The sequence below is a fragment of the Dryobates pubescens genome, chromosome 15 (assembly GCF_014839835.1).
Source record: "Dryobates pubescens isolate bDryPub1 chromosome 15, bDryPub1.pri, whole genome shotgun sequence".
Classification (NCBI taxonomy): Eukaryota; Metazoa; Chordata; class Aves; order Piciformes; family Picidae; genus Dryobates; species Dryobates pubescens.
In genome coordinates, this window is record NC_071626.1 from 24,793,093 (window position 1) to 24,821,069 (window position 27,977).

The following is a 27,977-nucleotide window of genomic DNA, read 5'->3' on the forward strand; positions in this document are numbered from 1 at the left end:
GGAAGAAAGAAAGAAAAGCCAGCTGTGAGTTTGCATCAAACTCACAGCGCTCGAAATCGGATTCCTCGTCCCGGGAATGCCTGCCGAAGCAGCTCTTCCTGGGTATTTGAAAGCCACATCTGCATATCAGAGCACATGGGAGGGCTGCACAGATAAGCCTCTGATCAGCTCGCCGGCAGTCATTGATGAGTTAAAGAGCTCAGCTCTGTTCTGTGCAGGGGCTGGAGGGGTTCCCACAGGTGACCCCACTCCTTTGGCTCCCCGGCGCCCAGTCCCCCTCGCTTCAGCCGCCTGCACCCTGCTTTTTCACGACCTCCCCTGCCTCCTCCTCCTCTTTATATATTCATGAAGCAGCGGGGCCAGGGATGAATAAAAGCCGAGCAAGGCAGGGCGGCAGCACAGGAAGAGGAATCGTTTGCGTCGGCTGTGCCTCGCTCCGCACCGCCGGGACGGATCCTGGCTCTTTATCTTTGCTGGGACAGTGACAGCTTGCAAGAGAGATAACTGCGCCCTGCTCTCCCGGGTGGCAGCTGGATGAGCTCTGGATTCAAGGAGGAGGAAAGTTAACAGTAAGTGAGTCAGTCTCACCAGCGATAGGACGGCACCTTCCTTTCTCTCAGTTAGAGCCGGGCCTGACTGGGACTGAGCTCTGTTCCAAGCAGATTGCTCCCCCGCCCCCTTCCTCTCCTGGGGCTGAGTCTGCCCCCCACCCCCCATCTCTGTTCCAAGCAGATTGCTCCCCCGCCCCCTTCCTCTCCTGGGACCCACTGATGGGTCTGAGGGTATCCTGGTGGTAGAGCTGGGACTGGAGGCAGAAGACACGTGTGCAAGCAGGAACTTACTGTGCAATTCACAGGGGACCGTTGCAAAGACGCTGAGCCTCTCTCCAGCCTGCTTTAGTCTAGAGAGTGGTGTGGAGGGCCGCTGAAGCCTGGTGTTGAAGGATTATGTTGCAGCTGTGCTTTTTTTGGGAAGGGCAGAGTTCTCAGAGTTCACATGTGCCTGTCTTCTGTGATCTCTTACTACTCCCATGGCCTCATTTCCGTCCTCTTTCTTCTGGGATTGCCAGGAGGGCACACACCTCTGTCACTGCAGAGGAAGCCATGGGGTTTTCTGCCTGTAAATTAACTCTTCTGGTAGCTGGAATGTACTTAGGGTGCAACGAGATCCTCTCTTGACTCCAGGGAATTTTGCTCAAGCGAAAAACCAAAAGCAGTTGAAGTGCTGTGGCCCCCTGCTTCCCCCCCCAGGACACCAGCAGCACAGTCAGCATCTTGTCACCAGCACCCCTTGTTCTGAGGGGGCTGCATCCCAGCTTGCAAGTCAGAGTCCTGACCTCACCAGTCTCCACTGTTCCAGGGCAAGACCTTTGCCATATTGCAGATCTGCCTGATATGGTGCCAGTCTCACCCAAGGAGCAATCTCTCTCTTTTCCATCCTGCCTGCAGTCTTGCAAGGAGCATCACAGGGAAGTCTGCTAATGTCCAGCCCTAAACAGAGGGGACACAGGTACCAGATGCTCCCCTCAGTACTGAGGGTACAGTTAACTCACTGTTTCTGCAGGATGGGCCAACAGGGCAAGAAATTCTTCAAAGAGTGATTGGCCATTGGAGTGTGCTGCCCAGGGAGGTGGTGGAGTCACCATCCCTGGAGGTGTTTCAGAAGAGGCTGGATGAGGCACTTGGTGCCATGGTTTAGTTGATCAGATGGTGTTGGGTGATGGGTTGGACTGGATGATCTCCAAGGTCTTTTCCAACCTGGTTAATTCTATTCTATTCTAATATCCCAAGGGGTAATTGCTAAGATGCCATTTTCTGGCTCGTGCTAATGCTCTGACCTTCTCCCCCTGCCTAGGTGCAGTGAGAAGATGAAGGCTCCACGTGGGAAAGGCATGGGGCTGGCATACCTCCTCTTCCTGAACCTGGCTTCCTTCTGCCTTCCCACTCCCCTCTGGAAGGACCGGGAGGCTCTGATGCAGGAGGAGAAAAGCCACCAGACAGGTGGCAATGTGGTGCTGAATAGAGAGGAGCAGCAGCTCAGTACAAAGCTCCTAAACCTCAAGAAGGAGGAGGTCTCAAGGGCCACGGCTAGAGGAGAGTTTCCTCCAAGCATGCACTTCTTCCGGGCAAGAAGCCTCATTGAGCAGAGCACCGTGTTCAGCATCTTGAAGCGCATGCCCAAAGGTAGGCTTGGCCTTGTTCATCCTCCCCTCGCCTTTTGCTGTCTGTGGCAAAGCCAGGACAAAGTGCTCTGTGTGGCAGACAAGCTTATGGGAGCTGTAAATTGTGTGTGCTGGGTTCCAGGAAAAGCCCTGCCTCTGAGCTTGGGAACAGAGCAGGGGGAGAAAGGAAGAGGGGGATGGATTGGGTGAGTGCACATTTCCAGCAATTGTAGCACTTGGTGTAACTTACAATATGGATCCCTCAGCTTTTCAAGTGTGGAGAAAGGGCAGGGGAAGCAGAGACAAGATGTCATAGGCATCCATATTTGCTCAGCATGTTTCAGCCAGGGCCTTTCCCTTTTTGTGCATACCCATGCCACAGACATGCTGCCAACCTTCTCTTAGCCAGAAATGCTGTATCCCCCAATAAGTCTTTTTGCAGGTGGTTCTGTAGCAGACTTGGAAGTCATCTGGAAAGTCTGGGGGTGCTGTAGGAGGAAGGTGCTACCTCAAGCACTGCAAATTTCTTTACCTGTTGAAAGCAAGTCAAAGCTTTTGTTGATGTGACCTACAGAATACTGTGTAAAACCTATTCTCTCTCTTAGCTGTCCTGAATCAGGTTCTGCTCTGTGCACTTACAGGGATAGCTGCTTATAAAGGCAGGTGCTGCTCCTTTTGTTGTCAGAAATGTCTTTTCTCCTCTGTTGAGCAGCAGAGAAACTCTGTTCTAATGGGCAGCCACAGCCTACACTAAGAGGGCTTCTGTACTGTGCAGCACAGACACAGTTTTGAAGGCATTTGGACCATTTTGGGTTAGATAGTGAAATGAACTTGCCCAATACCTTCACCAGACCATCCTGTGCATCCTCTGGTGAGCAGCTGGGACACAACTGCATCTGAAAGCTCGGTGCTCCAGGTTGCAGTGGAAGAGGGAGAGGACATTTCTAGTCAGGGTGGAACCTAAACCACCTAGGCTGGGTAGCAGGAAACCTAATGTCTCCATGTCCCCACCTTCCAGGTGATGCCTTTTTAGATTCAGAGCCCTGTAGCCTTGCCCACGTGGCTGTCTGGAAACAGGTTGATGACCTGCTTCAGAAGATTCCAGAGTCAGCTTCTCCACAGGAGCATTTTTCACTTGTAAGGCTGTGACACTGACACTAGAATAAGAGCCATCTTTCACTCTTCACAGAACAGAGTATCTTAGGTTGGAAGAGATCTTCAAGCTGGATGACCAGCCCAACCTTTGATGCAGCACTGAAGGGTCACCACTAAACCATATCCCTAAGCACCAGGTCCACAGGCTGCTTGAACACCCCCAGGGATGGTGACTCCAGCACTGCCCTGGGCAGACCATTCCAAAGTTTGAGAACCCCTCCAGTGAAGAAATATTTCCCAAGATCCATCCTGAACCTCCCCTGCTGCAGCTTGGAAGCGTTTCCTCTGGTCCTGTCCTTGTCACCAAGCAGCAGAGGCTGCCCCCTCCTCACTCTGACCTCCCTCCAGGGAGTTGTAGAGAGCAATGAGGTCTCCTCTCAGCCTCCTCTTGTCCAGACTGAACACTCACAGCTCGCTCAGCCCTTCCTCATAGCCCAGGTGCTTCTCACCTCCTCCTTCCCAGCCTCTGGTGTGGGATGAGGATCCCTGGATTTCAGCATCCTGATGTTACCATGAAGGGTTGGTAACTCAGAGCTGTCATTATCCTTTAACTGCCAAACTGAAGGAATTTGAAAGTAACCTCCTTTTCACCTCCAGTGGGGATGTCTTTGACACCAAGAAGGAATCAGACCAAAAAATGACACTTTTCAATCCAGCATTTGTTAAAGTGGGTTCTCAGAATCTTTGCAAGAGCTGTAGGCTTGGAGGGCAAAAATCACATCCTTGGAGCTGCTTGAGTAGAGCATAGTCAGAGGCCTCAGTCTTGATGAGAGCCCCTGGGAATTACTGTTGTAATTTCTGTTCCTGCTCACAAAGAAGGTGGCATTGCCAGTGAGAGAGGGGTCAGATCTAGACAGCTGTGGCACACCTATTCTGTCACACTTTGCTCTGTTGAGAGCAGAAACAACACTTCCTCAGCATCTTAACAGCATGACTCTCTGTAGTTGGAGGTTATGGAAATTATAGCCAGCAGGTCTGAGGGGGTTCTTCTCCCCCTCTGCTCTGCCCTGCTGAGACCACACCTGGAGTGCAGCGTCCAGTTTGGGGCTCCCAAGTTCAAGAGAGACAGAGACCTGCTGGAGAGAGTCAGAGAGCCATGAGGATGCTTAGGGGACTTGAGCATCTCCCCTCTGAAGACAGACTGAGAGCCCTGGGGCTGTTTAGTCTGGAGAAGAGAAGGCTGAGTGGGATCTGATCAATGCCTATCAATATCTGAGGGGTGGGTGTCAAGTGGAGGGGGCCAAGCTCTACTGTGCACAGTGGTGCTCAGCAATAAGCCAAGGGCCAATGGATACAAAATTGAACATAAAAGGTTTCAGCTCAACATGAGGAGAAACTTCTTTGGTGTGAGGGTGCCAGAGCCCTGGAGCAGGCTGTCCAGAGAGGTTGTGGAGTCTCCTTCTCTGGAGACTTTCCAACCCCACCTGGATGATCCTGCTTTGGCAGGGGGGTTAGACTGGATGATCTCTGGAGGTCCCTTCCAACCTCTACTGTACTGTGATAAGATTAGCCCACTAATAATTGTGGTCCTGAAGTTTATCTAATATCTCCTACATACCAGTTTCTTGTTTTTGCTGTCCATGTTCTCCCTTTACCCTGAAGGGCATCAAATCTATTTTGACTGCAAGGTCTCCCTTAGACTAATGAAATATGCCACTGTAAGAATAGAACAGAATAGACCAGGTTGGAAAAGACCTTTGAGATCATCAAGTCCAACCCATTACCCAACACCATCTAATCAACTAAACCATGGCACCAAGTGCCTCATCCAATCCCCTCTTAAACACCTCCAGGGATGGTCACTCTCACCTCCCTGGGCAGCACATTCCAATGGCCAATCTCTCTCTGTGAAGAATTTCTTCCTCACCTCCAGCCTAAACCTCCCCTGGCACAGCTTGAGACTGTGTCCTCTTGTTCTGGTGCTGGTTGACTGGGAGATCATCTAATCAACTAAACCATGGCACCAAGTGCCTCATGTCCAGAGAAGGGCAACGAGGCTGGGGAGAGGCCTCAAGCACAAGCCCTACGAGGAGAGGCTGAAGGACCTGGGGTTGCTTAGCCTGCAGAAGAGGAGGCTCAGGGCAGACCTCATTGCTCTCTACTACTACTTGAAGGGTGGTTGTAGCCAGGAGGGGCTTGATCTCTTCTCCCAAGCAACCAGAACAAGAGGACACAGTCTCAAGCTGTGCCAGGGGAGGTTTAGGCTGGAGGTGAGGAGAAAGTTCTTCACAGAGTGAGTTGTTAGCCATTGGGATGTGCTGCCCAGGGAGGTGGTGGAGTCCCCATCCCTGGAGGTGTTCAAGAGGGGATTGGATGTGGCACTTGGTGCCATGGTTTAGTCATGAGGTCTGTGGAGGCAGGTTGAACTCAATGATCTTAGAGGTCTCTTCCAACCTTGGAGATTCTGTGATCCAGTCTCTTCTTAAACACCTCCAGGGATGGTGACTCCACCACCTCCCTGGGCAGCACATTCCAGTGGCCAATCTCTCTTTCTGTGAAGAGCTTCCTCCTAACATCCAGCCTAAACCTCCCCTGGTGCAGCTTGAGACTGTGTCCTCTTGTTCTGGTGCTGATTGCCTGGGAGAAGAGACCAACCCCCTCCTGGCTACAACCTCCTCACAGTATCTTCCCGTTACAAAGGTGAAGTTTAGTTCAAGCACCAACAACATGGAGAAATCTCTCCAAAAGGAGGGATTTTAGCAACAAAGAAAGCATGGGCTGAGGAAGGTGAGCACGTAGAGGATGCTTCTTATGCCAGGAAGAGTGGCAGTTGTCAACATACTGCCCAGTAACAGAGTGTCCCAGAGGCCCTTGGTGCTGGCCAGCAGCAGATGTACAGTGTCAGAATGCTTTTGATAAGGGATACAAGTAGATGGTCCTCCTGCATCTGAAAGCAATTCCCTGCTGTGTCATGGGCTGGCATTTTTGGTGTCGACCAGACTTTCAAAGAGAGGAAAGGAGCAACACTAACTAGATGCTGAAAGTCGAGCCTGGGATTCAGAGAGCTTAGAGACAAAGGCTTGCTTGAGGTCTAGCAGTCAGCCAGCGCTGCCTTGTAAACTGCTGCCTACTGGGGAGTTCCTCTTTAAACCAGCAGAGCCTGACCCAGCCCTGAGCAAAGTCTGTCTGAAAAGACCTTTAATAACTCGGAGCATTTTCCATCCCAGCAGAGAAAATGAGCTCCCTATTGATTTCCCCCCTCCCTGCGCTCCCAGGTTGCTGTCACGCTCTGCCTGCCCTGCGTTTGATGTGGAGGGAGCCGCTTCCGCCGGCCCGGGGGCGCTCTGCTGGCAGAGGTCACTCGCAGCTCTCCAGAAGCTTTTCCAGATACCCCTGCGTGGGCAGACTCAAACTATAGAATAGAATAGAATAAACCAGGTTGGAAGAGACCTTCGAGATCATCGTGTCCAACCTATCATCCAACACCATCTAATCAACTAAACCATGCAACCAAGCATCCTGTCAAGCCTCGCCCTGAACACCCCCAGTGACGGCGACCCCACCACCTCCCCAGGCAGCCCATTCCAGTGGGCAATCACTCTCTCTGTGTAAAACTTCCTCCTAACCTCCAGCCTGAACCTCCCCTGACGCAGCCTGAGACTGTGTCCTCTTGTTCTGGTACTGGTTGCCTGGGAGAAGAGACCAACCTCTGCCTCACTACAACCCCCCTTCAGGTAGTTGTAGAGAGCAATAAGGTCACCCCTGAGTCTCCTCCTCTCCAGACTAAGCAACCCCAGCTCCCTCAGCCTCTCCTCACAGGGCTGTGCTCCAAACCCCTCACCAACCTTGTTGCTCTTCTCTGGACACATTCCAGCAAGTCAACATCCTTCTTAAACTGAGGGGCCCAGAACTGGACACAGGACTCAAAGTGTTGCCTAACCAGTGCAGAGTACAGGGGCAGAATGACCTCCCTGCTCCTGCTGGCCACACTGTTCCTGATGCAGGCCAGGATGCCATTGGCCCTCCTGGCTGCCTGGGCACACTGCAGGCTCATGTTCAGCCTACCATCAACCAGCACCCCCAGGTCCCTTTCCACCTGACTGCTCTCCAGCACTTTAAACCTCCGTCCCTTCTTCTCAGCTGCCTTGGCTCGTTAGGTCATACTTTTTTCCCCCTCCTTCCCACCAGGGGCTGTCTTACACCTGCACGACTATGCCCTGCTGAGCGTGGGCTGGCTGGTGTACAATGCCACCTACCTCCCCGACTGCTACATCTGCTTCACCCCCACGGGCACGGTTCGCTTCCGTTTCTCCAAGCCTCACCCTCCTCAGCCGGTGCCAGCCCAGTGCTCCCAGTGGCTTTTGCTAGAGGCTTACCGGCGGCAGCTGCAGAATGTGACCGAATTTGACAGCAGGTGAGTGAGGAGGGGCTGCAGGCCTGCCAGAGCTTCCTGACAGTGTTGAGCATAGAATCAGCCAGGTTGGAAAAGACCTCAGAGATCATCAAGTCCAACTTATTACCTAACACCTCCTGGCAACTAAACCATGGCTCCAAGTGCCTCATCCAAGCCTTTTTGAACACCTCCAGGGACGGGGACTCCACCACCTCCCTGGGCAGCACATCCCAATGGCCAATCTCTCTTGCTGGGAAGAACTTTCTCCTCACCTCCAGCCTAAACTTCCCCCTGCACAGCTTGAGACTGTGTCCTCTTGTTCTGGCACTGCTTTTCTGGGAGAAGAGACCAACCCCCACCTGGCTACAACCTCCTGTCAGGGAGTAGGAGAGAGCAATGAGGTCTCCCCTGAGCCTCCTCTTCTCCAGGCTAAGCAACCCCAGCCCCCTCAGCCTCTCCTCACAGGGCTGTGCTCCAGACCTCTCCCCAGCCTCATTGCCCTTCTCTGGGCATATTCAAGTGTCTCAATGTCTTTGAATTGTGGAGCCCAGAATAGTAGCAAACAGGATCGTCCTGGTCCTACTGTGCTGTAAGGGTCACAGCCCACTGGAACAGGTTCCTCAGAGAGGCTGTGGAGTCTCCTTCTCTGGAGACTTTCAAGGCCCTGTCTGGATGTGTTCCTCTGTGACCTGAGCTAGATTGTATGGTCCTGCTCTGGCAGGGGGGTTGGACTTGATGATCTCTTTGGGTCCCTTCCAACCCCTGACATCCTGTGAACTGTCCCATTTGTGTCCTGCTCAGGAAGCATCTCTCACAAGCAACTGCTGCCTTCACTCCTGGCAGTTGTGTTTTTTTATCAAGCCTAGAGGTTAGCTGATTGCATTGCAGCCACCTACCATTTAATTTCTTGCAGGTGGGTGGGAATAGCCTGGCTTCCCTTCCAGCTGGTGGCAGCAGGAAGAGGGAGTCCTATTTCCCCATCCAGGGGCCACTGATCCTAAGACAAAGCATTGCCAGGAAGAAGCATGTACTTGTGTGTGGTGTGCAGGGGGCTGGAGAGCATGCTAAATAATGCATGAAGACAGACACTGAGTGATGAGGACAAAGGGAAATATTGAGTAGTGATCCATGACTGAGGGAGTTGGGGCTGTTCAGTCTGGAGAAAGGAAGGCTCTGAGGAGACCTTCTTGTGGCCTTCTAGTATCTGAAGGGTGCTACCAGAAAGCTGGGGAGGGACTTTTGAGGGTGTCAGGGAGTGACAGGACTGGGGGGGATGGAGAAAAGTAGCAATGGGTAGATTCAGATTGGATGTTAGGAGGAAGTTGTTCCCCATGAGGGTGGTGAGAGACTGGCACAGGTTGCCCAGGGAGGTGGTGGAAGCCTCATGCCTGGAGGTTTTTGAGGCCAGGCTGGATGTGGCTGTGAGCACCCTGATGTAGTTGGAACTACATGGCAGGGGGGTTGGAACTGGCTGATCCTTGAGGTCCCTTCCAACCCTAGCAATTCTGTGATTCAGAGGGCACTGCCATCCACGATGCTCTGGGGGCTGGGGTCCACAGCAAAAAATAGTGTGAGGTGTCATGTGCTTGAAGACAGTATCACCTTGCTGACACACAAGGAAAGGTTGGATTAATGTGAGAGCTGCTTTAATGACAGTATTTCCTAAGTGAAACTTGATGGGATTTATTGTATTGTTCTTCAGTGAGGGTGTCTGCTCTTAAATAGAGATTCTCAGGGTGCTGGTATCCCAACCACATGGAAGCTGATCCAGGAAGGAGGTCAGAGGGGAAGCTGAGGAGCTGCCAGACTTTTGGCATGGTGTTGCCTTTCCCCTCCAACAGCAGCGAGGTACAAGGCAGAGGGAGCTGCCACTCCAGGCACCTACCACCTATCTGCTATAGAGATCTAGAAGGGAAGGAGAAAGCAGTGCCAGACCCAGGGCTCTTGACCTTTTATATCATGAGGCTCAGCTGCCCTGACAGGATAGAAGACATAAGATCCAGTGAGAAGCCACTGATTTACATCTTCCAAAGAGCTCCCTTCCATTCATGAGACTGATGAGGAGGGAAAGGCCACAGCACCAGTTCTAGTCACCAGGAGACCCATAAATAATATGCAAGAGACTGGATTTGGAAACAGCATCAGTTCCTTAAAGCCCAAGCCATTGCACTGGCTGTTTCAGGAGCAACCCTTTGCTGCATTTCTGTAGCATGCCACCTCTTCCTGGCAGAGGCTAGGGGCCATGGCATCCTGCACACCTAGGGAGCAGAGCTGGGTATGGTTTGGTTCTCATTGTCTGGTCCTGTTTGGGAACATGACTTCTTCTCAGAGGCAGTCTTACAACATTGCTCTTCTTTTGTATTAGTTGCCTGACAATGTCCAGTAGCCCCAAGTCAAAGCAGGACTTCAGAGTGTCAGTCACTGCCCAGGGGCACAAGACAGACCCCACTAGAAGGGTCTCCCCAAGGGCAGAGGCAAAAGCAAGGCAGAGACCAATGAATCATAGAATTGTTAGGGTTGGAAGGGACCTCAAGGATCATCCAGTTCCACCCCCCTGCCATGGGCAGGGACACCTCACACTAGATCCCACTTGGAGTACTGTGTCCAGTTCTGGAGCTGCTATTACAGGAAGAATTAGGAACTGGGTTAGGAACTGGCTGGAGGGCCGAGCCCAGAGAGTGGTGGGGAGGGACTTTTGAGGGTGTCAGGGAGTGATAGAACCAGGGAGAATGGAGCAAAACTATCAATGGGTAGATTGAGATTGGATCTTAGGAAGAAGTTGTTCTCCACGAGGGTGGTGAGAGCCTGGCACAGGTTGCCCAGGGAGGTGGTGGAAGCCTCATGCCTGGAGGTTTTTAAGGCTGGGCTGGATGTGATTTCCCTCTGCAGATGTGTGCCAGGGCCAAGCACAAACTCGGATTTCTTGCATCCTGGGTGCTCAGACTCATCTGAGTCTGCTGTCCTTCATTTCTTGTCCTTCTTTGCTCGTCGCCATGACATCCCCGAGGAGCCATCTCACACACGAACAGCCGCCACACTGAGGCACTTCCCTTCCTCTTCTCATCTGATCCCTGAGCACTAGTCTAGGGGGTTAGGAATGTTTTTTGGCCGTCTGGAAATAGGTCTCTAGCCAGGAATAGGCCCCAATCTGTTCTGCTTCTCAGTTTCTGGAAACTCTCCCAGTCTCTGGAACATGTGCATCCCAGGCTACCTCTTTCCTGCTCTCCTCTTTGCCCTTGAGCACTGACAAGCTGAAAGAAAGCAGATGTCAGAGGAAGGAACGGATGGATAGTTGGGTGGTTTCAAGGAAGTATCAAGGGAATATGGCAGCAGGGGAGGGCTCTCATGCAAGACAGGGTGGATCAGCAAAAGTGAAGGAAACAATGGAAACGTTTCCAAGAGGCTGCACCTCTTTCACCTTCCTGCATTCCTGACCAGGAAGGGGTGAGAGAGAGGGAGACAGAGAGAGAGAGAGAGAGAGAGAGGTGTCTGCATTACATTTGTGGTGTTTGCATTTTGGGTACCTATGCAGACACATCCATGTGTGTGTGTGCTTTAGGAGGAAGTCTTTTTTGTTGGTTTCCCTCAAAAGAAGGTTTAATCATTCCTATTCAAACTGCACAGGGCCAAGCCCCTGGAGTATTCTACTACTGGTAAGCTTCCAAAAGGATGCTGCAGGAGGCTGGGGGCCAGGAGACAGAGAAAAGAAGGGATTTCCCCCCCCCCCCCCCCCCACCCCTCCCCCCTTTTTTTCTGTTTTTCTTTGAGACATAAAAGAAAAAAAGGTAATCCTCACTTATTTAATCAATTGTGGTACAGGAAAATGCCTTCCCCCCCCCCAATTCAACATAATGGCCACTGTCTCTGCAGCCAGTGTGCCCCTACATACTGAGAGGAGCAAGGCTGACATTCCAGCCATTTGTGAAATACCACCACACACATCATCCCCTGCCAGCAGCCCCAGGATTAAGGCTGTGCCCAGCAGCACAGCTCTGGTGGCCCAGCAGAGCTCTCTATCACCAGGATGAAGTCATCTGTGAGGGAGCTGACACCGCGGCTGAGGCTGCGGGGACAACTCCCCTGGGCAATAATGGCTGCCCAGACTGCCATCACCTTCTCCTCCATGTCCTCTGACTGCCTTATCTCAGAGAAAAATAGGGCAGTGTGTGCACTGCAAGGGGAAAGAAAGCAAGAAAGAAAAGGATAAAAATCCACTACAGAAACAAAGCACTCTGCTCCCTCCACAAGACTACCCTTGGGGAGAAGAAGAGTGGATGAGAGAGAGAGAGAAAGTGAATGAACCACATGTGACAGATGTTAGTCACACTATTTAATGCACCACTGGAAGACATTCAGATACTCTGGGTGAGGAGAGGGGTGTAATTTCCCATCAAGAACAGCAGAAGAAGCAAGGGAAAGAACCCTTTTAAAAACAAGGCAACAAAAGCTTTTGCTTCTGCATTACATAGCTCCAGAAAGCAAAAGAGTTTGGGGGGGGGTGGGGGGAAGGAGGAGAGAAAAAAAAGAGTAAAAATGGAGGAGAGAAAGCAAAAACCACAGCTGCAAATAAATAATCCTTAGCTGGTGGGTTTGGCTGGGCCCCTTTGGGCATATGCATTGCAATAGCATTGCTCAGTGCATACACAACATGACATGGAAGGCTGTTTGTAGTCTGCACCTGATCACTGCTGAGGGCCCATCCCAGAGAAGAAGGAGAAGCAGCTTTGCTTCATCTGCATGAGCCACTGATGGCAAAAACCCTTAGGAGATTATCCAGTTATGGAGGCTGGATCACTGTTACACAATAATCCTTCAGCAGTTATAGGGATCAATAATCAGTCTCCAAGGGAAGGGGGTTATGAAAAAAAAAAGGCAACAAACCCCAATTTGATTTATGTGCTTTGAGGAGCAGGATGGTGTGTGGGATTTATTGCTGTTCCTAGCAGAAGAGCACAGGCTAAGTAAACAGCCACAAGTTTGTACAGCTCAGATTGAAAGGCAGGGAGGGGAGCCCTGTGCACGCTCGCTGCTGGAGGAGCAGAGTTCTCACAGGACAAGGGGAGAAAGCAGTGGGAGCCCAGCTCACCACCCCTCCTTATCTGAAACAAAGCTGTGCAGGGTGGCGAGAATGGGCTTGCAGGGCCGTTTGATCCACGGGGAGGTTTTTGCCTCAGTGCTTGCAGGGCTGGTGGGAACAGCCCTGCTCAGCTCTTGGCCCCGGGCAGGTGCTCTCAGTCAGCACCGCAGGGCTGGAGGGGAGCTGCCCCTCGGCCAGGAGTGGAGCAGCAAAGCCTCTTTTCCCTGGCTCTTCCCACACTAAATCTCCTCTCCCCTCCCCACCAAACTGCAGAACACCTTTTCCTCTGGCAGCTGGCCTCCACCACAGCTCCGGCAGCTGGATCAGTGCCTTCAAGTTGCCCCTGGCTTCTGCATTCCTGGTTTCTAGGGTGATGCTCTGGTGTCTCCTGTTGCTGTATGTTCCCCATTGCCAGCTGGAGGTGCTGCCCACCCCTGCCATGGTCTAGCTCAGTCTTCTTTGGTAGCATGGATTACTGAACAGTAGCTGGAGTTGCCTGGTGTCCTGCGATAATGGCACCAAAGTCCCTATTGTAATGCACAGGAGGCCAGAGCCAAAGTTGCTGTGGAAACCTTAACTGTGAATTTCCCTAACTGTTGAGTGTTTAAAACCTCATCTCTAACATGGCACAAGCATCTCTTTATGTACAGTTTGGCTTCTAAAATTGTTCCCAGCAAAGAAATTAACAGAGTGAAAAAGAAATTAAACTGCAGCCGTTGGAAGAAGGTCCTCAGAGAGCCAAACAGCAGGCAAAGGCTGGGGGAATGAGCTCTGTTTTATGAGCAGGATGGAGGGACCCAAAAGGGACATCCCTACCCAGGATGTCTTAGGTAATGAGTTTGGACCAGATCACATCAGTAGGAGGGAGGATTTCCACTCCAACCACAGAAGATAATAGGAGCACAAATCAAATCCAGCATCTCATGGAGCAGAGCACTGTGTGGAGATGGAGGCCAAGACATCAAACACACAATGTTATTAAAGATCCATAACTGTTACCAAGGGGAAAGAACAGAACTGGATGAGGGATGAAGCATGGATGAAGGTATTTCTATTTGAACCTGCCTTGCACCTGGCACTCAATAAGCCTGGCCAGACTGGGAAGCCCACCCACCCGCAGGCAGCTGACTCTGTAGCTTGCTAGGATGGCTTCAGTTTGTCTACCCAGGAATGAAGTCAATCACCCAGCACTGCAATTCAGGCTTTGCCTACACATCTGAGACATTTATGACAAGCTCCTCTTCAGGTGGCCACCAGTGGAGGGAGGAAAACTGTTGCCAGGGGCAGAGCTTTGGGCAGGATAAAGGCTATCGGCTTGTCAGAGAACAGCGTTGTGGCACAGATGCTCAGCCTGTCCTAAATGCAAGCTGTCACCCACAACTAAGATAATCTTGCAATTACTGGCTCCCTTAAACTCTGCTTGATAAAAGTCCCTGGATTTCTGAAAGAGGCTTACAGGCCAGCTGAGCCTGGGAAGGAAATAAACACATTTCCATCCCACTAAGGCAAAACCCAGGACCTGCAATTCTTAGCAGCTGTTTCCCAGCAGACAAATCTGAAGACGTTATCAGCAAGGCAGGCAGGATATCAGGTTTGGACCACTGGGGAGGAAAATCATTTCTGATTCTCAATCATTTCCCCTCCCCTGTCTGTATGAGATGACATATTTTGACAATATAGAATCACAGAATTGTTAGAGTTGGAAGGGAGCTCAAGGCTCAGCCAGTTCCAACCCCCCTGCCATGGCCAGGGACACCTCACACTACAGCAGGTTGCTCACAGCCACATCCAGCCTGGCTGCAAACACCTCCAGGGATGAGGCTTCCACCACCTCCCTGGGCAGCCTGTGCCAGGCTCTCACCACCCTCATGGGGAAAAACTTCTTCCTAAGGTCTAATCTATATCTGCCCTCCTCTAGCTTGGACTCATTCTCCCCAGTCCTATCACTCCCTGACACCCTCAAAAGTCCCTCCCCAGCTTTCTTGGAGCCCCCTTCAGATATTGGAAGGCCACAAGAAGGTCTCCTTGGAGCCTTCTCCTCTCCAGCCTGCACAACCCCAACTCCCTCAGTCTGTCCTCATAGCAGAGCAGCTCCAGCCCTCTGCTCCTCCTCATGGCCCTGCTCTGGACACCTTCCAGCACCTCCAGAGCTTTCTTGTAAACAGGGATTCCAGAACTGGACACAGTGCTTTGGGGTGGGGTCCCAGGGCAAGTTACAGGCTTAGTAAGCAGGTTGTTGGTGACCTAATATGTGGCATTTTCTGGAGTCTCAGCCTGCCTTGAGGTGCTGAACAGTGTCAGGTGGCACAGCTTTTACAGGCATGGAAGGTCTTTGGAAGAATATAGTGTTTACAGGAGCAATGTACCAGCCTACTTTAGGAGTGAGGATGCATCTGGGTAGCAGAGTGCAATACTTATGGCATAAAAACCTCATACCTGCTTCTGTATATTACTCCTCAAGACTTTGCCCTCAAAAGAGGAAGAGGCAGGTTCTGAACACTTTGTCTTACCCTTCTTGGAGCACAACCTGTAGTGTGTGGCTTTTTGCCTATCAGCTATTACTTGTACCAGCCTTCACATGGTGTAAGTACAGGTGGCAGGAAAAAAATGAGCTGAGTGCTTCCTAGTTGTTGTCATGCCTGTTGTACTGCAATGCCAACAGGCTCAGAATTAACACTTGGGTCTAGAAAGAGAGATTGGCCATTGGGATGTGCTGCCCAGGGAGGTGGTGGAGTCACCATCCCTGGAGGTGTTTAGAAAGAGACTGGAGGGGGTGCTTGGTGCCATGGTTTAGTTGATTAGATGGTGTTGGGTGATAGGTTGGACTTGATGATCTCAAAGGACTCTTCCAACCTGGTTAGTTCTGTTCTATTCTACTCTACTCTACTCTACTCTACTCTACTCTACTCTACTCTACTCTATTCAGCACAGCCACTGCCCTTCTGCACCCTGGAGCATGTGGGTGGGAGAGTGTTGCATCCACAAAGCTGGTCTCTGCCAACAAAGTTCACACCCATCTTGGAGGAAACCTATTTCCTCCTGCACTGAACATCCAGGTGCCAGCTGGTGGCCCTTTCCATGCTGTGTGTGTGGCCAGCAGCACTAGGGATGGAATTCTGCCCCTGTGCTCAGCACTGCTGAGGCCTCACCTCCAGCACTGTTTGCAGCTCTGGGCCCTCGCTGCAGGAAAGATCTTGAGGGGCTGCAGCAGGTCCAGAGGAGAGCAACCAGCCTGGGGAAGGGACTGGAGGGCAAGGCTGAGGAGGAGAGGCTGAGGGAGCTGGGGGTGTTCAGCCTGAAGGAGAGGAGGCTCAGGGGGGACCTTCTCACACTCTACAAGTACCTGAAGGGAAGCTGTAGTCAGGTGGGGGTCAGGCTCTGCTCCCAGGCAGCTTGTGCCAAGAGAAGAGGGCATGGCCTGAAGCTATGCCAGGGGAGGTTTAGGTTGGATGTTAGGAAGCACCTCCTGATGGGAAGGGGAATTAGAGACTGGAATGGACTGCCCAGGGAGGTGGTGGAGTCGCTGTCCCTGGAGGTGTTTGAGGCCAGACTGGATGTGGCACTGAGTGCCGTGGTCTGGTTGGTGTGGTGGGGTTGGGTCCTAGGCTGGGCTTGATGAGCTCAGAGGTCTTTTCCAGCCTCAGTAATTCTATGATTCTTCTCATTCTTTCTCCTCTACCTACCCTTTTCTACAGCTTGCTGAGAAACTTGACCCTCGTGACGGATTTCCCCGAGCTCGCCTACCCATCTCAGGCTTTCATTTGGAAAAGATTTGAGGAAATCTTTCTCATTGCCTCTGGGATTATCTGCTATGCACCTGTGTTCAAGGCCTACTTCTACCAGGGGTTGCTGGAGTTCTATGAAGATAATGTGCAGTATGTTGAGATAAGAGCTCTCCTGCCTCCGGTATGTGTTGTTTGGCTTCTCCACTGGTCTTTGAAATCCTCAGTTCTCCATAACTGTTCTCAAGCCCTATCTTGAATTTAGTTCTTGGATGTTTGCATACCTCCCCTTCTAAGGATGCTGGAAAACCTTGATCATATTCAAAGGTCTTTGTTGGAGATTTGCATAGGCAAGTGCTTGGAAGCCAGGGGTGCCCAGTTCTTTATGGCTAAGGATGATACCTCCTGTGGCAGCAGCACAAATCTGCATGGTACATTCTGACTGGGAGCTGTGTCACGACCTTGCTAGCTGGGAAGATGTATCTCAGCTTTGTCTGCACTGCAGTCATCAGTTTGCCAGTCTGCCACTGACTGGCAAAGCACAACCCTCCACAGTTCATAGATGCAATACCACATCCAGTTCTGGGCTCCCCAGTTCCAGAGGGACAGGGATCTGCTGGAGAGGGTCCAAGGGAGGGCTGCAAGGATGCTGAAGGGACTGCAGCACTGCCTGGGGAGGAGAGCCCTGGAGCTGTTTAGTCTGCAGAAGGGAAAACTGAGAGGGGATCTGATCAATGTCTATCAATATCTGAGGGGTGGGGGTCAAGAGGAAGTGGACAGGCTCTGCTCGGTTGCACCCTGGGATAGGATAAGAGGCAATGGATGGAAACTCCAGCACAGGATGTTCTACCTCAACATGAGGAGGAACTTCTGCACTGTGATGGTTGCAGAGCCCTGGAACAGGCTGCCCAGAGAGGTTGTGGAGTCTCCTTCTCTGGAGCCTTTCCAGCCCTGTCTGGATGTGTTCCTGTGTGACCTGTGCTGGATTCTGTGGTCCTGCTCTGGCAGGGGGGTTGGAGTCCAAGCTCTCCAGTGGTCCCTTCCAACCCCTAACCTCCTGTGAGCCTGTGATGATGTAAAATGTTGGCTATGTGTATGAAGCATGAACTGCTGCTTACATTGCCACTAACACTTAATCAGGTTGGTACTAGTTTAGGCCTTTCCCTTTCTGTGTCACCTGGAGCTGATCTGATTGTCCTATAATCCCACGCTGTTGCAGCACCTTCCCAAGCACCAGCAGATCCCCACCACTGTTCTTCAGGTATAATGGCTCCTACTTTCCCAGTGACAATTTTCACACTGCAGGCATATCTTTCCTATGCAGCTCTCCAGTCCAGCTCCAGCTGAGGTGGGAGCTCTGACAGAGAGGCAGATACCCTTCTAAAACAAACGAACTGGGGCTGCTGTTCCTCACTACACCACTTACCTCCACACTCTTAACAGTCCACTGCAACAGGAGTGACATTGCTGTGCCAGGCCCACGCAGCAGCACCTCAAGAACCAGGAGGTGGTGGTGGGTTGTACATGGGAGCACAGGGGGCATCGTGCTGCTGACACCAGGGGGGCCAGCGGATGGTGCAGCCCTGCTGAGGTCCTGCTGGTGGCCTGATTCCTGAATGCGCCTGCCAGCAACTTCCTTACATTGTTGCCCTTGCATGCAATGGCTGGTGGGCTCCAGCCAGCTGCAAATGAATGTCTGAACCCCAGCAGCCACCAATGCTGCTGGGCAGTCTGTGCAGCCACCCTGTCAGCAGGCAGGCAGGTGCTGTGACAAAGCTGGAGGCCCATCTGGCTGTGTGCATGCCTCCTCCCCAGCAGCTGGGCAGCAGGGCTGCTCACCCTGCCCTCTTGCAGGCTCAGGGGAGACCTTCTTGCTCTCTACAGCTCCCTGAGGGGAGGTTGTAGCCAGGTGGGGGTTGGTCTCTTCTCCCAGGCAAGCAGCACCAGAACAAGAGGACACAGCCTCAAGCTGTGCCAGGGGAGGTTTAGGCTTGATCTTAGAAAGAAGTTCTTCCAGACAGACAGATTGGCCATTGGAATGTGCTGCCCAGGGAGGTGGTGGAGTCACCATCCCTGGAGGTGTTTAGGAAGAGACTGGATGAGGCACTCAGTGCCATGGTCTGGTTGATTAGTTAGGGTTGGGTGATAGGTTGGACTGGATGATCTTGGAGGTCTCTTCCAACCTGGTTGGTTCTGTGATTCAAGCTGGCTCCATAGCAAAACAGGGCTCAGTATCAGGGCTGCAGGCTGGCACTGGGGCATGCCTGAGATGAGAAGGGGGTTTTGAAAAGAAAGAAAAAACCAAACCCAGGGGGGGAGAAGACCATAAAGCTTCTCTGTGCTTTACTTTGCTGGGGGTTGGTCGCGAGCCAGTTGCTCTGAACTCAGTCACCATCTGTCTTTGGGGTACCTGGAAAGGGAAAATAGCAGCAATGTCAAGATTCCTGAGCTGTGAGGCAGTGTGAGTGCTGGCATGCCCCCAGGTCACACAGGTTTCTGGGCCAAGAGTATCTGTGATGACACAAGTGCGTGGGCCTGACTGGAAAATACCCTGCATTTACCAGCAGCCCTTAGACTTGGTTGTAATGTCATTTGAAGAGAGGCTTGGCAGGGAAGAGTTGCTTCCCATCCAGCCCCTGATGCTTGCTCCAAGCATGGGAGCCTCCAGAGCCTCCAGGCTTGCTGGCACCTGGCAGCTGGGTGTGTTGTGAGGTGCAGGCAGGCAGGCAGGCTGCCTGCAGCCTGAGCAGTGCTGTGAGACACGGCAGGATAGGCAGGGAGGTGCCAGCTAGGCTGCAGCAGGGATGGGGAGGAAGGGAAACACTGCTGTGAAATCCCAAGCGAGCAGGTGTGGTGGGTTGAAATTTCCCCCCGCCCCCAACATTAACTTTGCCAGAGCAGCTCAGTTGGAAACAAATGCAAGCTGTATTGACAAGCAAAACAACAATCTGCAGTGGACTGCAAGGAATATGTACTAAATAGACAACATTTACATATTTACAGGTGTTTGCAATTAACACACAGCACAAGGACCCCCCCTGGTCAAAGGCCAGGAGAAACTACTAGCTTCTAGTCTCCCTGCCTTCCCCTTACCCCCCTGTACAAAAGGGAGAAGAGAAAGGAGCAGAGAAGTTAGGCTTAGCCAAAACAGTGCAGCCAAGGTCAAGCAGAAGCCAGTTAGTATCCCTGCCAGAGCCAAGAAGAGAGAAGACAGAGAAATTGTTTTGGGAACTGAATGTTATGGTAGGTATCTCTCCCATGGGATTGTTCAGAACTATCTTAGTTTTCCTTTTTACACCCAGTAGTGATTTGTTTGCATTTTTACCACTTTCTGTTCAAGATCTGTGACACATTTGCAAAGGCATAGCCTAAACCTAGCACAGCAGGGAGTGCCAGGAAGAGTGAGATGCTTGGGCACCTGGAGGCTCTCTGCGAGGCTCGGACAGCAGCACTAACGCTCTGCAAAGGGCTCTCCTTGCAGCAAAGCCTGCCAGAAGCAGCCTCTGAAGCAAAGGCAATGAAAGTCAGGATTTAGTGTGAAACAGCAAACACTGTGGAAAAGCTCCCCCCAGCCCCAGCTGTGTTTGCAAACTCAGCTGTGTAAAGTCTCACATTCCCCCGGGGCCGAGGCAGGGGAAAGTTCCCTCCCGGTGTCTGCGGCTGCCCTGGGGCTGCTGCTGCCTTCAAGGGGGATGGCATGGCATGACCAGCTGCAGGGGCTCAGCAAGGGGCATCACCCTTAGGAGCAGCACCAGAGGGGAAGTAAGAAGGTGGAGTGGACCAGTTGAATGGTGGAGGAGGAGGGTGGAAGAGAAATACAGAGGTGAGAAGGATAAGAAGAGTGCAGACTGATTCCAGCCACTCTTTCTGAGTGACTCCTGGCAGGGCCTTTGTGGGTTAGCATCAGCTGGGGCATGCAGGCTCTATGTTCCTGCTGAAATCAGGGCAAAGGCTCTGCACAGTCCTGGCAGCGAGGAGCTCACAAAGAAAGCTGGTGAGACAGAGCATGCCAAAAGGATTCTTTTCCCATTCTGCAGCCAGAGAACTGGGAAAGCCTGGCCAGACCAAACGACTGACTCAAGGTCACAGAGCAAACCTCTGGCAGAGGGGAGCAGAAGCCCAGCCCAGCTGGTGACTTCTGGAGCTTAGCCCTCATGTGCCTTGGGGCTGTCTTGGCTGACAGACTGCCTCTGCAAGGCACAGAGCTGCCAGACAGCTGGACAAAATGTTCCAGCATCTGATACAGACATGAAGAAGAGGTCATGGTCTCCTCTGGGTACTCAGTGGCATTTGCTTGCCATGTCTGAACAGGGAGAAACGTGGGGTTTGCATCAAAGTACCTTAGAAGTTGGAGGGCACCTCCACAGATGATCCAGTCCACCCCCCTGCCAGAGCAGCATCACCCAGGGTAGTCTGCACAGGAATGCATCCAGGTGGGGTATGGAAAGTCTCCAGAGAAGGAGACTCCACAGCCTCTCTGGGCAGCCTGCTCCAGGGCTCTGGCACCCTGACTGTGAAGAAGTCTCTCCTCATGTTGTGCTGAAACCTTCTATGTTCAAGTTTGTATCCATTGGTCCTTGTCTTATTAGTGTGCACCACTGAGAAGAGCTTGGCCCCCTCCACTTGACCCCCACCCCTCAGATATTGATAGACACTGATCAGCTCCCCTCTCAGCCTTCTCTTCCCCAGACTAAACAGAGGAGGGAGAAAAACCACTCCTTGGTTCATGCCAGGCTGCTAAAGGCTTCAACAAGAAAATGCTCTGCTTTTTTATTGCCCTATTGCCAGGACCATAGCACACTGCTTCTCCCAAGGCTTTCTTCACTCCATTTCTCCTATCTCCCACTAAAACACCTTTTGCAACTTGTGCTTGCCTTGTGTTTTTCATCCTGCAGGTGTACGAACTGGATGGCACCCGGCACAATAAATCATGGTCCGTGGCAGCCTATCAGGAGGTGACCAGGCAGTTCATGAAGGAGCACCCTGACTTTCTTGGAGCCAAGATTATATTTGCAGCACACAGGTAGAGGCTGAGTGGGGCTAAGAGCAGCTGTGCATGGCTGGCTGTGCTAGGGCAGAGATGGGAGCAGAGACAGAGGGGTCCAGGCCAGTAGAAGTGATGCTAAGGGCTGAGCCGAAGTGCCTGCGTGCGTGATCAGACCCAGGGTGTTGACTCTCGAAGCGTTCCCTGGCACATGTGAAAGGCTGAGGATGAGAAATCATCTATATAAGTCTGAGTACATGTGAAGTGAGCAGGGTTAGCTCGTGGCTTGTGCTGGAGAGACAGGCATCTGTGAGCCCTGGGTGCTGGAATGAGCAAGGGGAGGGCTGCTTGTGTACAGGCGTGCCCAAGCTGCTTCCCCAGCCTGGACACGTTCCACCTCTTTGCAGCGAGTGAAGCAGTGCCAGCAGTGCCCTGTACAGGCACTCATGGGACCCTTCAGACACTGCTCTCCAGCAGCATTTCTATGGTATGCTGGTGCTGCTCTTTGCAGGCAGGCACAAGGCTGTTCTCCGAGTCATGTGAGGTGATCCTGAGCAAATAGAGCAGACCTCTCAGTACCATTTACTTACCCCAGCTCATCACGGTGCAGTTCAGAGCTGGCTTGCCCCTGGCCATCTTCAGTATGGACAGAGTCTCTCTGCAAAATGCACTCTGATGTGCTGGAAGAGATCTAAATAAGTTAAAAAAGAGAACAACAAAGAAAACCAAACCAAGACCAAAACCAAAGCCAAACCAACCAACCAAAAAAAAAAGCCCCAACACTCCAAAACAACCAAAAACCCACCAGCCCCCCACCCCCCACCCCAAAACCCACCCAAACCAGAAAAACCTCAACATTTTCCTTCCATGCTGCTGTGTTCCCTGCTTGGTAGCCAGTGAGTCAGACAAGCAAGGCTCAGCTGAAGGGCCAGCAGGGTCTAGCCAGGCATTTCCTGGTCGTTCAGGGATTTCCTTTCATGATAACTATTTTCTGTTACTCTGGAGACCTGAAGCTGGTTGTCAGGTTCAGGAGAGACTTGCAGTTTGGACATACCCCTGGGGGGCTCATTTCACAAGTCAAACCCAAAGAAGGCAGGCCCTGGGAGTGAGCACTGCTGTCTCTCTCTTGCTCTTTAGGATGGAGAACGTGTCACAGGTTAAAGAAGCCATCGTCACTGCCATGGCGCTCAGAGCCCAGTTCCCAGACACCCTGGCAGGCTTCGATCTGGTAACCAGATTTCTTCTGTGGCTTCACATTAACCTCCAGTGAGACCTCTGCTGGAATATTGCATCCAGCTCTGGGCTCCCCACTGCAGGAGGGACAGGGATCTGCCTGAGAGAGTCCAACAGAGGGGTACAAGGATGATGAAGGGCCTGGAGCACTGCCTGGTGAGGAGAGGCTATGGCGCTTCTGAGGAGAGGCTGAGGGAGCTGGGGTTGCTTAGCCTGCAGAAGAGGAGGCTCAGGGGAGACCTCATTGCTCTCTACAACTACCTGAAGGGAGGTTGTAGCCAGGTGGGGGTTGGTCTCTTCTCCCAGGCAAGCAGCACCAGAACAAGAGGACACAGTCTCAAGCTGTGCCAGGGGAGGTTTAGGCTGGAGGTGAGGAGAAAGTTCTTCCCAGAAAGAGTAATTGGCCATTGGGATGTGCTGCCCAGGGAGGTGGTGGAGTCCCTGTCCCTGGGGGTGTTCAAAAAAGGATTGGATGAGGCACTTGGGACCATGGTTTAGTTGGTCATGAGGTGTTGGGTGCTAGGTTGGACTTGATGATCTTTGAGGTCTTTTCCAACCTTATTGGTTCTGTGATTCTAAGGCTGAGAGCCCTGGGGCTGTTGAGTCTGGAGAGAAGGCTGAGAGGGGATTTAATAAATGTTTATCAATATCTGAGGGCTGGGGGTCAGGAGGGAGGGGACAGGCTCTGCTCAGCTGCACCCTGTGATAGGACAAGGGACAATGGATGGAAACTACAGCATAGGAGGCTCCACCTCAACATGAGGAGGAACTTCTGCACTGGTTGCAGAGCCCTGGAGCAGGCTGCCCAGAGATGTTCTGGAGGCTCCAGAGCCAGCCCTGTCTGGATGTGTTCCTGTGTGACCTGTGCTGGATTCTGTGGTCCTGCTCTGGCAGGGGGGTTGGACTGGAAGATCTCCAAAGGTCCCTTCCAACCCCTAACATTCTGTGAGCCTGTGAGCCTCAAGGTGCAATAGATGTATAATGAAGCATATGTTTGATAGCAGAGCCAGGTCCTCTGTGCTGTACTGCAATCAGTGTAAATGAATCACAAATCCTCCAGCTAAGGATTCTGTTCAGGGGAATTGACAAAGTCCTCTGAAAGAACTGGCTCTCTACCTCACAGCATTGGAATTTCAGCACAGTTGGCACCTCAGTGATGCATAGCTGTAAGTCTTACCATCTTCCAAAGCATCCAGAGGGACCTGGACAGGCTGCAGAGCTGGGCCCAAGCCAACCTCAGGAGCAACAAGACCAAGAGCAAGGTCCTGCAGCTGGGCTGGGGCAATCCCAGGCACTGATATAGGCTGGGCAGGGGCTGGCTGGAGAGCAGCCCTGAAGAAAAGGCCTTGGGGGTGCTGGGGGATGAGAAGCTCAGCAGGAGCCAGCAGGGAGCACTTGCAGCCCAGAGAGCCAAGCAGAGCCTGGGCTGCAGCAAGAGAAGTGTGGCCAGCAGGGCCAGGGAGGGGATTCTCCCCCTCTGCTCTGCTCTGCTCTGGTGAGACCACAGCTGGAGCTCTGGGTTCAGTTCTGGAGCCTCTGTTACAGGAAGGATCTGGAGGTGCTGGAAGGTGTCCAGAGAAGGGCCATGAGGGAGAAGGGCAGAGGGCTGGAGCTGCTCTCCTGTGAGGACAGACTGAGGGAGTTGGGGTTGCTCAGTCTGGAGAAGAGAAGGCTCCAAGGAGACCTTCTTGTGGCCTTCCAGGATCTGAAGGGGGCTACAAGAAATCTGGGAGGGACTTTTGAGGGTGTCAGGGGGTGATAGGACTGGGGGGAATGGATCCAAACTAAAGGAGGGAAGACTTAGACATTAGGAAGAAGTTGTTCCCCATGAGGGTGGTGAAAGCCTGGCACAGATTGCCCAGGGAGGTGATGGAAGCCTCATCCCTGGAGGTTTTGAAGGCCAGGCTGGATGTGGCTGTGAGCAACCTGCTGTAGTGTGAGGTGTCCCTGGCCCATGGCATGGGGGTTGGGACTGGATGATCCTTGAGGTCCCTTCCAACCCTGACAGTTCTGTGATTCTGTGAAAAATACTTTTCCTCTTCCCCCCAGGTTGGTTATGAGGATGAAGGTCATTCTTTATGGGACCTGAAGGATGCCCTCACCATCCCCTATTCCCTGGGAGGCAGCTTGCCATACTTCTTCCATGCTGGGGAGACTGGTAAGCATGAAGAGTGTTACTGCTTGAAGAGGTGTAGCCTTGCCCAGCACAGAAGCAAGCCTGTTTGTCTCAAGGTGCTCTGTGTGTGTGTACACACAGGCATCTAAGCAGTTCTCCCTATGCTTCTCTCTACACCAGCTTCTTACCCTTGCATTCCTCCAGGGCACTTCCCCTACCTGTTCCCTGCTTTTGACTGTAGACATCATGTTGCTGTGCCTTTGCCCTGTGTGTGACATGGAGTCATGCTGCAAGAGTTAGTGCTGGTAGCCATTTTCTCCTCACAGCAGCTCACCTCCCATCCACAGCAGCAGCAGAACTCCTCAACAGTTATTTGAGGTTTGGAGGTGCAGGAATGGCTGAGCCAGCCTCATGTCTCAACTGAATATCCTCATCAGCCTGAGAGTTGGGCAAAGAGGAATCTAATAAGGTGCCACAAGGGTAAGTGCAGAGTCCTGCATCTGGGAAGGAAGAGTAAACTGCAGCAGTGCAGGTTAGGAGGTGATCTGCTGGAGAGCAGCCCCCTGGAGAAGGACCTGGGAGTGCTGGTGGGCAGCAAGTTCTGCATGGGGCAGCAATGTGCCCTGGGGGCCAAGAAGGCCAAGGGGATCCTGGGCTGCATTCAGAGGAGTGTGTCCAGCAGAGCCAGGGAGGTTCTCCTCCCCCTCTGCTCTGCCCTGGTGAGACCTCACCTGGAATATTGCATCCAGTTCTGGGCTCCCCAGTTCCAGAGGGACAGGGATCTGCTGGAGAGAGTCCAAGGGAGGGATTCAAGGATGCTGAAGGGCCTGGAGCACTGCCTGGGGAGGAGAGGCTGAGAGCCCTGGGGCTGTTTAGTCTGGAGAAGACTGAGGGGGGAATCTGATAAATGTTCATAAATATCTGAGGGCTGGGGGTCAGGAAGGAAGGGACAGGGACAGCCTCTGCTCACTTGCACCCTGGGATAGGACAAGGGGCAGTGGATATAAACCACCTCAACATGAGGAGGAACTTCTTCACTGTGAGGGTCTCGGAGCCCTGGAGCAGGCTGCCCAGAGAGGTTGTGGAGTCTTCTTCTCTGGAGGCTTTCCAGCCCTGTCTGGATGTGTTCCTGTGTGACCTGAGCTGGATTCCATGGTCCTGCTCTGGCAGGGGGCTTGGACTGGAAGCTCTCCAGAGGTCCCTTCCAACCCCTAACATCCTGTGAGCCTGATCCTGATCAAAGTAACTGCTCATTACCATTAATTCCTGGGGCAGGCTATAATTATTGGCAAGGTATTATGCAGGCTGTAGGGGTGAGATGTATCCAATTGTGTCTAACTTGTGTATTATGCTTATTGCATGTTGACATCTGCAGGGAAGACATCTCCATCTGAACTACTTACCCTAGGCTCCCTTCATAGCCAGGGACAGCATAAGCACTTTTTAAGGTTCAATCCATCACATCCTGATGCACAGGCTGTTCCCCAGGAATTATTACTTCTCCCTGTTGGCTGTGAATGGAGACCAGCAGGATCAGCTTAGCTGTAAAAGCAACACTGTCAGCATCTAAAGCCAGATGACATGAGTGGGTTTCTCCTTGCTGGGCAATGTCTTGGATCCCTGTGTCACTGGAAACACAAAGTGAGAGCTCGGAGAATGAGCAACCCTCTCACCTTGCACTTGGGGCATTTATTAGCACAGTAACCTAGCAGTTTGAGAAGATACATTTTGTGGTGGCTTGAAATTACACACACACCACCACCCCCAAAAAATGCACTTGCCAGACCAGCTCAGCTGGAAAGCAAATCAAGCTCTGTTTCCACAGGCACGCTAAAATCTAGGCATAGGGAGTGCAATGAATGTGTACAAAACAGACAATGTTTACATATATGTGCAGTTTATAACCAACACAAGAACCCCCCTGGGCAAAACCAGGGGGCTACCAACAGCTTCCCCCTCCCTGCTCCCTTCCCCCACCCTATCCAAGGGAAAAGAAAAAGAAGGGCAGAAGGTAGCTTGTTAGTTCTTAGCCACACCAAGAATGCAGCCAAGGTCAGCAGCAGCCAAGCAAAAGCTGCCAGCTGGTACCTGCTAGAGCAAAGAAACCAAAGAGGAGTTAGTTTATACAACTAACTTGATGTTAGTTATCAGACCACTGGGATTAATCAGACCTTATCATTATCTACCTGAAAGGAGGTTGTAGCCAGGTGGGGATTGGTCTCTTCTCCCAGGCAAGCAGCACCAGGACAAGAGGACACAGTCTCAAGCTGTGCCAGGGGAGGTTGAGGCTGGAGGTGAGGAGAAAGTTCTCCCCAGAAAGAGTTAATTGGTCACTGGGATGTGCTGCCCAATGAGGTGGTGGAGTCCCCATCCCTGGAGGTGTTCAAGAGGGGATTGGATGTGGCCCTTGGAGCCAGGGTTTAGTTGTCAGGAGGTGTTAGGTAATGGGTTGGACTTGATGATCTCTGAGGCCTTTTCCAACCTTGTTGATTCTGTGATTCTTTTCCCTTTTACATCCTATGGTGATTTATTTACCTTCTACCACTTTTCTACTCAATCTGTGGGAAATTTCCCTAGGCATCAGCCTGGAACACATTTCCTTCCCCCCCAGCACTGCAGTGACTCTTCCCTCTCTCTGCTCAGATTGGCAGGGCAGCTCTGCAGACAGTAACGTGCTGGACGCCCTGCTGCTGAACACCAGCCGCATCGGCCACGGGCTTGCCCTCACCAAGCACCCAGTAGCCAAAAACTTGTCCCTGAAGATGGACATTCCTGTAGAAGTCTGTCCCATCTCCAACCAGGTATGCTGGGGAAACCTTGGGTCTTGGGGCTGTGTGGTAGTTTGAGGCTGGGGTGCTATTAAGAAACCGCAAAATGGCAGAGCTCCAGGAAGGTCCGGAGCGTCCAGCAGGTGGACTGGGAGGTACATTTCCTTCCCCCAAGTCCTGCATCCCTATGAAACTGGCTGCAGAGTCAGTTCCTTTGCTTTCTACCATCCCTCTCTCCTCCCAGGAGGATGCACAGGCTGTTACCTCTTGCAGGGGAGGCCTGGTGTTGGCCTTGGCAATGCTGCTAACTAGACCTGGAGCAGCCTGATTGGGGCCTGGAGCTGCCGAGCCAAATTTTAGCTGCGCCACAGTGGTGTGGTATGGAGGGTAGGGAGGCTTGGTGGGCAGGAGCATGAAGGCTTGGGTTT

At 52.3% G+C, this 27,977-nt stretch overlaps 1 protein-coding gene across 1 annotated transcript in view; it reads left to right on the forward strand.

The window, feature by feature from the left end:
- The first annotated feature begins 440 nt into the window (after positions 1-440).
- Positions 441-27,977, forward strand: part of ADA2 (adenosine deaminase 2) — a 30,554-nt gene continuing 3,017 nt past the window's right edge. Inside the window, exons 1-8 of the mRNA XM_009905462.2 lie at positions 441-569; positions 1,855-2,183; positions 7,445-7,670; positions 16,422-16,632; positions 21,344-21,471; positions 22,570-22,660; positions 24,715-24,823; positions 27,425-27,582. Of these exons, the coding sequence (XP_009903764.1) occupies positions 1,868-2,183; positions 7,445-7,670; positions 16,422-16,632; positions 21,344-21,471; positions 22,570-22,660; positions 24,715-24,823; positions 27,425-27,582 (1,239 nt within the window). The 5' untranslated portion in view covers positions 441-569; positions 1,855-1,867. The remainder of the gene's footprint in view (positions 570-1,854; positions 2,184-7,444; positions 7,671-16,421; positions 16,633-21,343; positions 21,472-22,569; positions 22,661-24,714; positions 24,824-27,424; positions 27,583-27,977) is intronic.